This window comes from Bos grunniens, chromosome 5, assembly GCF_055505025.1.
Source record: "Bos grunniens cultivar Pamir isolate PY7600 chromosome 5, Bosgru_T2T1.0, whole genome shotgun sequence".
NCBI lineage: Eukaryota > Metazoa > Chordata > Mammalia > Artiodactyla > Bovidae > Bos > Bos grunniens.
Window position 1 is genome coordinate 10,522,072 of NC_141169.1, and position 15,338 is coordinate 10,537,409.

At 38.9% G+C, this 15,338-nt stretch overlaps 1 protein-coding gene across 1 annotated transcript in view; it reads left to right on the forward strand.

Annotated features, from left to right (window-relative positions):
* Positions 1-3,105: 3,105 nt before the first annotated feature.
* Positions 3,106-15,338, forward strand: part of OTOGL (otogelin like) — a 169,022-nt gene continuing 156,789 nt past the window's right edge. The window contains exons 1-4 of the mRNA XM_086398845.1: positions 3,106-3,244; positions 4,849-4,915; positions 6,572-6,670; positions 11,890-12,044. Coding sequence (XP_086254971.1) covers positions 11,898-12,044 — 147 coding nt within the window. The 5' untranslated portion in view covers positions 3,106-3,244; positions 4,849-4,915; positions 6,572-6,670; positions 11,890-11,897. The remainder of the gene's footprint in view (positions 3,245-4,848; positions 4,916-6,571; positions 6,671-11,889; positions 12,045-15,338) is intronic.

Below are 15,338 nucleotides of genomic sequence, written 5' to 3' on the forward strand. Positions count from 1 at the left end.
ATGGCTGAGCAATACTCCATTGTGTATATGTACCACAGCTTTCTTATCCATTCATCTGCTGATGGACATCTAGGTTGCTTCCATGTCCTGGCTATTATAAACAGTGCTGTGATGAACATTGGGGTACACGTGTCTCTTTCAATTCTGGTTTCCTCAGTGTGTATTCCCAGTAGTGGGATTGCTGGATCATAAGGCAGTTCTATTTCCAGTTTTTTAAGGAATCTCCACACTGTTCTCCATAGTGGCTGTACTAGTTTGCATTCCCACCAACAGTGTAAGAGGGTTCCCTTTTCTCCACACCCTCTCCAGCATTTATTGCTTGTAGACTTTTGGATCGCAGCCATTCTGACTGGCGTGAAATGGTACCTCATAGTGGTTTTGATTTGCATTTCTCTGATAATGAGTGATGTTGAGCATCTTTTCATGTGTTTGTTAGCCATCTGTATGTCTTCTTTGGAGAAATGTCTATTTAGTTCTTTGGCCCATTGTTTGATTGAGTCATTTATTTTTCTGGAGTTGAGCTGTAGGAGTTGCTTGTATATTCTTGAGATTAGTTGTTTGTCAGTTGCTTCATTTGCTATTATTTTCTCCCATTCTGAAGGCTGTCTTTTCACCTTGCTTATAGTTTCCTTTGTTGTGCAGAAGCTTTTAATTTGAATTAGGTCCCATTTGTTTATTTTTGCTTTTATTTCCAATATTCTGGGAGGTGGGTCATAGAGGATCCTGCTGTGATGTATGTCGGAGAGTGTTTTGCCTATGTTTTCCTCTAGGAGTTTTATAGTTTCTGGTCTTACGTTGAGATGTTTAATCCATTTTGAGTTTATTTTTGTGTATGGTGTTAGAAAGTGGTCTAGTTTCATTCTTTTACAAGTGGTTGACCAGTTTTCCCAGCACCACTTGTTAAAGAGATTGTCTTTAATCCATTGTATATTCTTGCCTCCTTTGTCAAAGATAAGGTGTCCATATGTGTGTGGATTCATCTCTGGGCTTTCTATTTTGTTCCATTGATGTATAAGAAAATTTAATTTTGAGATAAACTTCATTCTTGTAGAACCTACTAGATTGGAGAACCTGTGAAACATACCCCACAGCTGTCACGTTAAGCAGCCTATGGATGGGCTTATTCTATTGACCATTTGGATTTTTTAGAATTTGTATAATTTACCCCCCAGAGGTATGTTAATGCCTGCATTTTGTTTATAAGTGAGAAATGCACTTGTCTTGATTTCTTTTAGAGAGACTGAAGAGCTGGACACTTCTATTTCCTGTAGCTGGAGAACATGCACCATTATTTAACATCTGAACAAACTCTAAGAGAAGAAATATTAAAGAAGGGCAATGAGGTTGCAATGATGCCTTGCACAGTTTAGGACTGAAATTTCATCTGTGACAAAGGCCATTCTTGTCCACAGATTCACTTCCCCACTCTAGGAACACGGACTGATCTGTGCACCCAAGGACTCAGGAGTACGTTGACAATGAGTTAACAGTGAGCAGAGGAGGGTAGACACACACTTCTGTGAATGTCCCTATAATTGTGCACGGTCCCTGTGCTGCCCTTGTGCAACTGTACCTGTCCGTTGTGCACTGCAGTGACTTCTCTGTGCTTCTCGCCCTCCTGTGGGTTTGTAATTGGCACTGAAGAGGAATGGGCTGTCCTCTTTCGTCAGTTATGTGAATACATGCACCCACAGCTTGTAACTTTTCTTTGCATTTGTGTCGCATTTCAAAACTCTTCTCCTGAAAGCAGAGGCAAATTGTTTATTAGAGGGTACGGGCAATTTGTATGTGCAGGAGCGGGGTAGGGGGAGGAAAGGGAGCCAGGGAAGGGAGAAAATCCAGCTCATCTCTGTCAATGAGGGGTCTTCCTGCTTTAAACATCTGGGGCTCAGTCTTGCGGGCATCCCTCTGAGGATCTGTGTAGAGTGTTTTAGAATTGTTTCTCCAAGGAATCGGGTAGCTGGGATACTTATCCACCCACACCTGCCTCTCATTGATGGAGGGCAGCTTCTGGGGGCACTTAAATCTCCTGAAAGGCATTTCTCTTGTCTGTTCTGCTTGGACTCTACCCTAAGGCAGAGACGAAAAGAAGCTCGTGCTTGAGAGTTTCAATGTGCTCAAAAGCCCAGATGCAGGGAAAGTTCAAGATGGGCTAAGAGGATGTGAGGAGGGGCATCAACAGAACATTTTGTAGTCATGGTTCTAAACAACTTTGGGAGGCAGATCACTCCCATTTGCGTAAGGTCTATTTTTGGTTCCGTTGGTATTTGTTGACAACATAAAAGGGGCCGTGCTAGAGATATAACCATGAACAGCTTGTTTTCTAGAAACTCATTGTCTAGTGGAGGCAGACCTGTAAAGAAGTCCTTTTTGTGTAACTTGTTCATTGAATCTAAGACACCACCCATTATTTGCTATTGTTTGTATAACATGAAAAATGAAAAAAAAAAAAAACCCTCCAATTATAGACATAAGCTATGCCATTCTGAGTTCAGATCTGTTATAAAAATAAAAGCTGTGTGTCATATCTTAGCATTAGTGAAACACCGTGATGCACGGAATGTCGCAGTGAATAGGATGTTGTGGTGACCAGGAGGTGGGTGTCCTAGGTAGTGACTGTGATTCCCATGGAGGAGGTATAGCCTAAGTTGAGTGAAAAACGAATTGTGTATTTTTGTCTTGGTCTAGTGTTATCCAGTGTAATTAGTGAACTTTAATCAGTTTTTGCTTAATAATGTAAGGAGGTAACATATTTACAAAAACTTATTATGTGCCTAGCACCATTCTTGGTGATTTACTTATCTCATTTCATTTAGTTCTCACAATTCTGTGAGACAGTTATTGTTATTCCATTTTACAGATTGGGAAACTGAGACTGAGCAGGTTAAATAATTTGTTCTCATTAATGAGCCTGTAGAGCCACAGCTGAAGTCAATATATACTGTTAGTGAGCACCAGCAATGATTCATTAGCACCCACATGAGAAGAGTTCGGTGCCCGGTAATATCGGTGGTTGTGTTAGGTTTAGGCAGTCCCAGACAATATGGCTAGAGAGAGCATAAGCCTTGTCTTGGGGGAATCCAGGTCGTAGACAGTTGTGAGTCTGACTTAGTTGGAAGAGAGAGGAAAAGGTAAAAAGAGGAGGCTGAACAGTGAGGACAAAATCTTGGAAGAATGAAAGCAGACAGCAGTGAACCTGGAGCCGTGATACGGGCCAAAGACTTTAGAAAAGAGCCTTGAAGTGGTGAGTGTGGGTGTCCTTTTTTCTGCCATGGGGCAGCTTTGCCTGTTAAAATAAGATGTTACCATGTAGAAAGGAGACCAGAATCTGTTGAAAAAGGGCTTTGTACCTGAAATCACAATCTTTATCCTGCTTTCTTCTTATCCTTCACTCTTTCCAGTTTTTCTAACATCTTCTGGTAGTCAATTTAATTATTACATGCCAAATTTGGGGAATACGTATTCTTCTGGTGAATGTAAAAATCCTGTTGGAAAGGACATTGCCCCAGATCATACACTAAACTGGCATTAAATTGGAATAAAAAGCCATAATCGATTAGTTTTAATAATCCACAATTATTTACTACTACTCCTCAGTCATGTCTGACTCTTTGTGACCCCATGGACTGTAGCCTACTAGGCTCCTTTGTCCATGGGATTTCCCAGGCAAGAGTACTGGAGTGGATTGCCGTTTCCTTTTCCAACTACTCCATATTAACCTCTCTAAATCTTATAATTTTATCTGGGTTCCTTAGATTAATATAAATCTCTTTCTTGCTAATCTTCTATATGTGAGGTATTATGCTGGAGCTACATAGTGAAGTATGTATCATTGTTCCCATTTCACAGACAAGTAAAAGAAGGTGCTAAGCAGTTAAGAAATTTGCCTTGGAGTAAAAAGTGGCAGAATCAGGCCTCTAATCCAGAACCTTTTGATTCTATAATTCATGCTCTTAATGAATACCCTGATGTCCTTTGGGCTCTATAAAAAGATACATGTCTATGGGAGAGGGAGAGGGAGAGGGTGGGAAGATTTGGGAGAATGGCATTGAAACATGTAAAATATCATGTATGAAACGAGATGCCAGTCCAGGTTCGATGCACGATACTGGATGCTTGGGGCTAGAGCACTGGGACGACCCAGAGGGATGGTATGGGGAGGCAGGAGGGAGGAGGGTTCAGGATGGGGAACACATGTATACCGGTGGCGGATTCATTTTGATATTTGGCAACACTAATACAATTATGTAAAGTTTAAAAAAAAAAAAAAAACCCACCACCACCACCACCAACAAAAAAAACACACACAAAAAAGATACATTTAACTGCTCTGTGAACTTTAAAGTGGCAGCTCTTTGGAGACTCAGGATGGCACACTCACACTTCAGCGGCTGAGGCTTCTGTGGATGGTATCTTGCCCAGATGGGTTGCAGGCAGTGGGTACATCCCTGTCTGTTGGTCCTCCAGTCCCATGCATTTTTAAATATTTAAATATTTAAAAATATTTAAAAACTGCTACTTCTGCAGGCAAGGCAGTCAGCTAATGCAAAGATTAGATTCTGACCAGGCTCTTTTCCAAAGAGGGCAGGGAGGCAGAACTGAGGTCAGAGAGGATGAAGGACTTGTCAGATTCAGGAAACAAAACCAAACCTTGAAGTCAAATCTAACTACAACCCAAGAGGAGCCCTTTCTGCCGCTCCAAGATTTTGCCTTAATAGTCCAAGGAAAAATGGAGTCAGCTGTTTATGATTTCTGTGTTTGTAGCTGTTTTCCAGGTTTTCCAATTTGCATGTTCGCCTTGAATTAAGTAATTTAATTCTCTTGAATTCTGATTTCTTTCTTTTAAAGTTTGAAGCAACTTCTCCAAGATACTTCTTCCATGAAGCTATTAATTGGGGTGAGAGCAAAATAAAAGGTCAGTGCTAACTCTATGGTTTTGTATTTGCTTCTCAAAAGACCCCTTTGGGGCGTATAGTGAATGAACTCTGTAATTTCCATATAATGCATGATGGAACTGAGCCAGGGTGGTAATAGGATCAGTTTAAGTTTACTTCACATAGAAATATGAATTATATTTGAAAACAAGCAAGGCTAAGCAGACAAAGCTCATAACTGTATGACCAGGAAAGATATCAGTGGATATCAGACTTTTTTTTTTTTCCTGAATCAATTGACTCTTTGACATTGCTCTTTTCGCTTACCAATTTCTCATTTCCATTTAGCAATATGCTAATGGTAGTTTGAAATTCAATTTGATTTTTTTTTTTTTGTATTTAAAAAAACAGGGGTTTCTGACCAGTTTTGTTTTGGTATCTGTTTTCAGGAGAATAAACAGGGTTGTAAATAAATTTTTGAAAGTGATAATTATGTATGCTTATGTAATTACTTTGACATTTATTGATTGGAAAAATACAATATTGTGACTTAAGATAAAATTCAAAGATATATGTATATATGTACCCCCACCAGAAAAAGAGAACTGCATTTAAATTTATGACAAATGTCATTTTTATCTATATTTATGATCAAAATTAAGACAGCTCATTCCTCCTCAGTTAAGATATAATTAGAGAGTTGTATGTCTTTAAAAGTGGAGACATTTTAGATCAATGGATCTTAAGGTGCAAGGGTAATAGAGTTTTAAATTCTTGCCTTCTGCAGAACTGTGGTTAAAATACCACAGTTAGACTAGTGCCTTTCATGACCTTACCATATTCCAAAGAGAGCCAGTCTTTAGTAAACACTTTATGGTCACTCAAAGATGTTCTCTAGTTCTCTTGATGTGTTGCTTAAATCCTTCCTGTTGAGCTTTGCCAGGGTCTCTTGTCCTCTCCTTATTAGAGGAGGGATTTTCACTGTGATTCATTTGCAGCTTTCAAACTCACTCAGGAACTCATAGTTTCTTTCTTTCTCTTTCCAACATAATCCTTCGGGGTGATTTTTCTTTTCATGAAAGAAAAAATATTTTTCATGACAACCAGCAGCAGCTTTGGCTTCTGCCCCATTAAAATTAGCTATGGGTCAGAAAGAATGCGTCATTTGCAATTAAGCCTGACGATTAATGCACAGCTTCAAATAGAATGTTTAATCGTTCTCTTAAAAAATAAGAATTTCTTTTCGAATTCTATATTGTGCCTGATCCCTTGAGCTAATGATGGATGTTTTTCTTTAATACCACATTTGCTCCTGGAGAAGTAGCTGATCAGTTGTGCAGCTGGTGCCAAACTCTGTCAAGGGAATCATCTGCAGCTTGTGTGTTTCTGGTTCTCATCATCTGGGACAGGGATTCCTTACATGGGAACTTGACCTTTCAATTGCTTGAAGGAGGCTAACCTTTGCTCTCAGGGTAGTTTGAGATGTGAAAGCCTGTCTTTCTTATTTCACAGCACACATAATGAAATGAACTAGAAAGAGACTTGAGGAGCTTAATTCTTTAGCTTATCAAGGCAATAGGCCCAGGGTTCTATTTGAGTTAACAGAGGTTACAGTTAGTCCAAGCTAAATCTTGACAGATTGTGTTTATAAAAACTGATGCATGCCAGAAGATAACTAATTTTTTTTTGCCCTTCAGGTTCTTGTCCTCATGAATGCCTTAACGGAGCTTTTTGTTCTAAGGCTGGTACATGTGACTGTCAAATATTTCAGGCTCTTGGGACACGGTGCCAGATTGGTAAGTTTCAGGGATACTTCTGAGAGAATTATGAGGTGCTACAGAGAGCATGAAGGCATAATTTGCTGTATTAGTGTTCATCCTTTGGGATTTGGGACAATTATATTGTGTTTTAACTAGAGTATACATGATTTATTTCCAGTAATTTTGAAACAATGTGAAAGAAAATGGATATGCCCTCTTTCACTTCTCATTGAACTCTACTAGTTCAAGTATTTTTTGTTTTTAGATTTTTTAATTTAATTTTTAAAGTATCAGTTCAGTTCAGTTCAGTCCGTCAGTCGTGTCTGACTCTTTGCGACCCCATGAATCGCAGCACGCCAGGCCTCCCTGTCCATCACCAACTCCTGGAGTTCACTCAGACTCACGTCCATCGAGTCAGTGATGCCATCCAGCCATCTCATCCTCTGTCGTCCCCTTCTCCTCCTGCCCCCAATCCCTCCCAGCATCAGAGTCTTTTCCAATGAGACAACTCTTCCCATGAGGTGGCCAAAGTACTGGAGTTTCAGCTTCAGCATCATTCCCTCCAAAGAAATCCCAGGGCTGATCTCCTTCAGAATGGACTGCTTGGATCTCCTTGCAGTCCAAGGGACTCTCAAGAGTCTTCTCCAACACCACAGTTCAAAAGCATCAATTCTTCGGCGCTCAGCCTTCTTCACGGTCCAACTCTCACATCCATACATGACCACAGGAAAAACCATAGCCTTGACTAGACGGACCTTTGTTGGCAAAGTAATGTCTCTGCTTTTCAACATGCTATTAGGTGGTCATAACTTTCCTTCCAAGGAGTAAGCGTCTTTTAATTTCATGGCTGCAGTCACCATCTGCAGTGATTTTGGAGCCCCCAAAAATAAAGTCTGACACTGTTTCCACTGTTTCCCTATCTATTTCCCATGAAGTGATGGGACCAGATGCCATGATCTTCATCTTCTGAATGTTGAGCTTTAAGCCAACTTTTTCACTCTCCACTTTCACTTTCATCAAGAGGCTTTTGAGTTCCTCTTCACTTTCTGCCATAAGGGTGGTGTCATCTGCATATCTGAGCTTATTGATATTTCTCCCGGCAATCTTGATTCCAGCTTGTATTTCTTCCAGTCCAGCGTTTCTCATGATGTACTCTGCATATAAGTTAAATAAGCAGGATGACAATATACAGCTTTGACGTACTCCTTTTCCTATTTGGAACCAGTTTGTTGTTCCATGTCCAGTTCTAACTGTTGCTTCCTGACCTGCATACAGGTTTCTCAAGAGGCAGGTCAGGTGGTCTGGTATTCCCATCTCTTTCAGAATTTTCCACAGTTTCTTGTGATCCACACAGTCAAAGGCTTTGGCATAGTCAATAAAGCAGAAATAGATGTTTTTCTGGAACTCTCTTGCTTTTTCGATGATCCAGTATTATATTGTTTTTTTCTGTATTTTTTCTATCATGGTTCAAGGATATTGAATACAGTTCCCTGTGCTATACAATAGGACCTTTCAGTTTACCCATTCTACATGTAATAATTTTCATCCTCTAGTCCCAAACTCCCAGTCCATCCCTTCCGCATTCCCATCCACCTTGGCAGCCACAAGTCTGTTCTGTATGTCTACGAATCTATTTCTGCTTTGAAGATAGGTTCATTTGTGTCATATTTTAGATTCTACACGTGAGTGATATCATGTGATATTTGTGTTTCTCTTTCTGGCTTACTTTGCGCAGTGTGATAATCTCTGGGTCCATCCATGTAGCTGTAAATAGCATTAGTTTATTCTTTATTTTTATGCTGCTAAGTCACTTCAGTCGCGTCCGACTCTGTGCGACCCCATAGACGGCAGCCCACCAGGCTCCCCCATCCCTGGGATTCTCCAGGCAAGAACACTGGAGTGGGTTGCCATTTCCTTCTCCAATGCATGAAAATGAAAAGTGAAAGTGAAGTCACTCAGTCGTGTCCGACTCTTAGCGACCCCATGGACTACAGCCTACCAGGCTCCTCCGTCCATGGGATTTTCCAGGCAAGAGTACTGGAGTGGGGTGCCATTGCCTTCTCCATTATTTTTATGGCTGAGGAGTATTCCATTGTATATACATATCACAACTTTATCCATTCATCTGTCAATGGACGTTTAGGTTGTTCCATGTCTTGGCTATTGTGAATAGCACTGCTATGAACATAGAAGAGCATGTATCTTTTTGAATTATAGTTTTTTCCAGATATATGCCCAGGAGTGGGCTTGCTGGGTCATATGGCAACTCTATTTTTAGTTTTTGAGGAACCTCCATACTGTTTTCCGTGATGGATGTAGCTATTTACTTTCCCACCAGTGGAGTAGGAAGGGTCTCTTTCCCCACATCCTCTCCAGCATATTTGTTATTTGTAGACTTTACATGATGGCCATTCTGACCAGTGTGAGATGGTACCTCATTGTACCTTTGATTTGCATTTCTCTGATAATTAGTGATTTTGGCCACCTGTATGCCTTCTTTAGAAAAATGTTTATTTGGGTCTTATGCTCATTTTTTTATCGTGTTGTTTGTTTTGTTTTTTGTTATTGTGCTGTGTGAGCTGATTGTACATTTTTGGAATTAAGCTTTTGTTTCTCGCATCACTTGCAAATATTTTCTCTCAGTGCACAGGTTGTCTTTTCTTTCTAAGCTTTCCTTTGCTGTGTAAAAGCTTATGTTTGGTTAGGTCCCATTTGTTTATTTTTTGCTTTAGTTTCTGTTGCCTTGGGAGACCGATCTAAGGAAATATTGGTATGATTTATATAAAATAAAGCTTTGCCTGTGTTCTTCTAGAAGTTTCATGATGTCATATCTTCTATGTAAGTCTTTAAGCCATTTTGAGCTTATTTTTGTATGTGGTATGGAGTGTTCTAGCTTCATTGATTTACATGTGGCTGTCCAGCTTTCCCAACACCATTTGCTGAACAGACTGTCTTTTCCCCATTGTATATTCTTGCCTCCTTTGTCAAAGATTAATTGACCATAGGTATATGGGTTTATTTCTGGGCTATCTATTCTGTTACATTGATCCATCTGTCTGCTTTTATTCCAGCACCACACTGATTTGATTACTGTAGCTTTGTGCTATTGTTTCAAGTCTGGGAGGGTTAGGCTTCCTGCTTTGTTATTTTTCCTCAGGATTGGTTTGTCAATCCTGGACTTTTATGGTTCATATAAATTTTAGGATTATTTGTTCTAGTTCTGTGAAAAATGTCATGGGTGATTTGATAGGGATTGCATTAAATTGGTATTTCACTTTGGGTAGTATGGCTATTTTAACAATATTAATTCTTCTAACCCCAGAGCATGGGATATTTTTCCATTTCTTTAAATCGTCTTCAGTTTCCTATATCAATATCTTATAGTTCTCAGGGTATGAGTCTTAAACTTCCTTAGTCAGGTTTATTCCTAAAGTACTTTTAAAAAATGTGATTCAAGTGTTTTTTTCCATTTTAAATTGTATTGCCCCATTAAAACCAGGTTTCCATTCATCTTTCTTTTGCTTTATAAATTAGATTTTTTATTTGAAGCCACTCTTTCTTTTCTGACTTTGAATTAATGGCATATTCTGTACATGGGCTTCTCTGGCAGCTCAGACAGTAAACAATCTGCCTGCAATTCCAGAGACCCAGGTTCGATTCCTGGGTCAGGAAGATCCCCTGGAGAAGGGAATGGCTACTCACTCTGATATTCTTGCCTGGAGAATCCTATGGACAGAGGAGCCTGATGGGCTGCAGTCCATAGGGTCACAAAGAGTCAGATATGACTGAGCAACTAACACTTACACTTTTTTTAAGAGAGAAATAGTATTGAGAACTCTTCAAAGCAGAGGGTTCTTAAACATTTTTTTTATCCACAGTATCTAATATAGGAGCCTATATCAATAATAAATAATAAAATCCATTTGTTTAATGAATATTTACTGAGCATCTACTAGATCCCAGGCTGGACACTGGGAAAAGTGAATAATATAGACATGTTTCTGCCCTGATGGAGATTACAGTCTAGAGGACAGGACCAGGATATAAGATAACAGTAATTACATTTATGATGTGCTATAAAGTGCAAGATTTTATGAAAATATGCAACAGACATAAGGCATACTACCAGAAAAGACTGCCTGAATAATGAATAGCTAGCTCTGTATTTTTTCCTGAACAGGTCTAAGTTGGCGAAAGCTAATACATTTACATAAATTACAAAAAGAAAAGATACAATTGTGCCTTCTCTCTATGCTACCTATAAAGTATATTAACATACTCTAATGTCTTAATCAATGAATGCTCAGTAAATGTCACTGATTCCCATATTAATCTAGAAAGATGGGCCATCCACAAGGGTGTAAAGGGAGATAGACATGAAGGCACAGGAGATGAAGTTGCATGCTTTAAGACAAACAGTGCTTACAATGTGACCAGTTTGAGGTCATGAATTCCAGTATGCTTTGGGTGACTAATGCTCCTCATTCCCAGGTCCCAGATTTATAAACATGACTTTTTGGCCAATGATTAGTTTTCTCTGTGGATCCTAAGTTATTTTCAAAGAATCGCAGAGACCAGAACATTCTAATGCTGCCAGTGTTAATTTTTAGGATACTTTGTGGTGACATTTCTCTTTTTTAGAGCCATTATATTTGCTATATCACTATCACCTTCTTTTACTGTATCATTCTTCCCTCTCTTTCTCACCTCCAAAGTCTTTGTTTGAAAGCAAAAATTAAGGAAGTTTCTAACATAAATTCTTTCTTCAACTTGAAGACCATGTTTTTCTTCAGGGCAATTTGATAGTTTTGAGAGCTTTATGTTAGGTATTTTTTCCTGTGATATTGTCCACCAAAGAAGTAAACATTTATTTTAATGAAAATTAGAATCACCTACCATGACTGATGGAGAAGGCAATGGCACCCCTCTCTAGTACTCTTGCCTGGAGAATCCCATGGACGGAGGAGCCTGGTAGGCTGCAGTCCGTGGGGTCGCTAAGAGTCGGACACGGCTGAGCGACTTCACTTTCACTTTTCACTTTTATGCATTGGAGAAGGAAATGGCAACCCACTCCAGTGTTCTTGCCTGGAGAATCCCAGGGACAGAGGAGCCTGGTGGGCTGCTGTCTATGGGGTCGCACAGAGTCGGACACGACTGAAGCAACTTGGCAGCAGCAGCAGCAACCATGACTGAACTTTGTAAGAAACAGGTATCATTTGTTTTATTCTACTAAATATTATCCTCTTTCTTTTCAGTGCCAAACATGGGCAATGGCAGAGATGGGATTTGCAAAACCTGGGGGCAATACCACTTTGAAACTTTTGATGGCATCTACTATTATTTCCCAGGAAGCTGTTCTTACATTTTTGCAAAGGACTGTGGTAATTTGGAGCCTCAGTATACTGTGTGGGTAGGTGATCCTACGACATAATTAACTTAATTATTTATGGCCAAGTCTGTATTTTTAAAGTACTAGACAGATGATGAAAAATATATAGTAATCATAGCATGAATACTTAGTGCTCTTATTAGGGAAGGAGGGGGCTGATTCTGAATGGGAAGGGCCAAATTTGTAACTATTTTGAGCATGTTTCTATGAAGATGGGCCCTAGGATTGGGAGAAGACTGGTTTGGATCCATAAGGTAGGGACATGTAGGCAATGCAGGAATGTCTGTATCATGGATATCGTAATAACAACTCCAGTTGATATACTCATTTTTCAGTTTTTATTTGATCAATTCAAAAAGAGAGGGTAGCTTCAGGCATCAATCATGTTACTTGACATTTCCAGTGTGATGGTCATCTGGATTTCCTTAAAAGACATATCTCACTGTGAACTGGGGACTGGAGTTTATGAAATGGAGTGTATGAATTACATAAACAAAAGCTAGAGGATAGGTAGCTAATTTCTAGGTAGATTATACTATATGATTGAACTCAGAGTTAGTTCTTAGTTGCAGCATTCTTACTTCAGAAGAATTCATAGGAGAAACATCTCAAAATGTAAGCTTCAGAGTGCCTCTGGCTGTTGTAAGGAAGTCAGGAAGGGACCTTTTTCCCTGCCTGCGTTTTCCTCTGAATTTTCTGATATCTCAGCAAAACCAGAAAACCGGAGTGCTGTCCTGTTCTAAATCTAAAACCCTCCATAACCATCATGTGTTTGAAGCTCTTTTTGAATCTCTCTGACGTGTCGGAGTTGCCTGAATCTCCTCCTCTCTTAGACGAGGGAAATATTAAAAATTCAGTCCTGATGCTTTTTAACAGTAACAAATCCCTATGACCTCAAAAGAAAATGAAGTCTATTGAAAGTTAACTTATGGGACATAGGGATAAAAAATTGGAGGTCTCTTTAGATAGGGGAGTTGATGATATGCGTTTTTAGTTCATACAGGGCTCCTGTTTTCAGTTCGCTGTTGTCCTTTACTCCTCCGCTCTGGGAAGGAGTTACTGAGTTTATCACTCAAACACCTTCTGACTCACATTGAAATGTTCTTGTCCAGTGGCCCTTTTGAGGACTAAGGTGTCAACTAGATAATTGAGAGAGAATAACACACAAAGCTCAGCTGTGCTTTCAGAGTTAATAGATATTGTTTCTACTTGGCTCTGTTTGGTTGGTAGAATTTGTTTTCACATCAACAAATCCATTTATTTTAAATGTCATCTTTTCTCTGATTGTCAAGTTGTTCACCTCTTTTGTAGAAAATTGGAAAACTTCAAAGAAGTCTAAAAATACTATTAGAATTATCAGTCAAGACTTACTAGTGTTAATGGCTTCATGTATTTCCCTCTAAATTTTTCCTCTGGACTTTATACACACTTATAAAGTTGAAACTTTACTATGTATAATTTTCTTCCCCACAATTTCACCTAAGAACTAAGAACTATTTTCCACGTCAAATGTTTTTGACAAACACAAATTTTGTTAGCTGTACTTGTTCCAACTATGGAGTAATGAAATTATTTAATTATATTCTGTTTTAGACATTTAGATTTTAAAATATTTCAGTATTTTAAAAGACATGTATTTATAAATATCTTTATGCCTATATACTTTTATATTTTTGACTCTTTTTCTTTAAATTCAATTTTATTTTTATGAAAATAATATACTTAGTTTAAAAGATTGCATCAAGATACATGAAGGTAGAAATAGCCCCTCTTTCCTTCACTCCTTGACCCCAGCTAAAATCTGACTTTCCAAAGGCAATTACTTCATTTTTTTTAGCTATTTCTTCTTGTTTTTACCTAACACATTAAAATGTGCTATTATTTCTTTATTTTTCAAAGTTAGGACTTATTTCTTCACTTTTTAGTGTGCAAAATGGGAAGTCATCTGTCACATTATCCTTCCTGCCTCTACTACACACACACACACACACACACTCACACTCACACTTTCCTTCCCTCTTGTTAATGGAATTCTATCACTGTTATTGGTTACATCATATGTGGTTTTTATATTATTGTCATTTACATATTTTACATATATGAACAATAGCTATATAAGTATTGTTGAGAGCCGAGCCTAATGTTATTGTGGTTTCATATCTCTTTGTACAATTTTATGGAATTAAGTTATCTCTTTTTTTTTTTAACTGCATTTTCTATACTTTAATCATTTTTTCCCTCCAACTCTTCTCAATATGGTGAGATAAATCAGGCTGTTTTGGCTTCTCTTTCCTTCCCACGAGTTATCCCTGTCTCAGTTTTTCATTCTCCTGTGCCAGTTGGGACTGGTTGCTTTTGAACCTACTGTACACCTAGCATTTGGAATTTCTTTTCACATTTTCCTGGTGAGTTTCATTCTTCTCTCTCCTGTATTGGATTCCTTGTTTCTTGTGCTTAGTCACTCAGGCATGTTTGACTCTCTGCGGCTCAATGGACTGTAGCCTACCAGGCTCCTCTGTCCATGGAATTTTCCAGGCAAGAATAGTGGAGCAGGTTGCCATTTCCTACACCCGGGGATCTTCCTGACCCGGGAATAGAACCCCCATCTGTTACATCTCCTGCATTGACAGGCAGATTACCCCTTGAGCCACCCTTGTTTCTTAGGTCCTGTGAAATGTCTAGCAGTTCTTGAATTTTTGTTTATAATTGAGACATAGGCTCTGAAAAGCTTATTGGACGCTCTGCTCACGGGGACAGTGCTTGTTTGTAGTGCTTTCTGGAGAGGGACACTTGTGTGTGGACACTTGAAGGGGCAGGAATCCTTTCCAGTCTTAACCAGTTTAACTCAAACTAGACACCCTTGACTTCAAGTTCCTGGAAAAAACTTGGGCAGACATCTTATGTTTAGACTACCTGCTCCTTGGAGTATGTGCCTATCTTTTGTAGCAACAATTAAGATGGCCTTGATTAGTGAAGGCAAGTGATGGATTTGACTAGTGGTTACTCACATCTCAAAGTGCATAGGAGAGAAGTTTTTGAAGTCTTGCAAATCACTTTCAGAATTTAAAAATTCAATTCCTTCTGATTTCTGATCATTTTGTGTATGATCTTTTAAAATGTACCCTCTCTTTACAGAAATTTTTAGTTCTTCTCTGTATCCCCAACATTCTGAGATGTCATGTGAGTTGCTCTTTTTTTCATACATTGTGCTGGGTACGTGATGAGCCCTTTCTAGCATTTCAAACAATTCAGTTTGGGAGTAAGATTTATTTCTTAATTTCCTGTCTTTTAGTAATTTTGTAGCTCAGATATTGG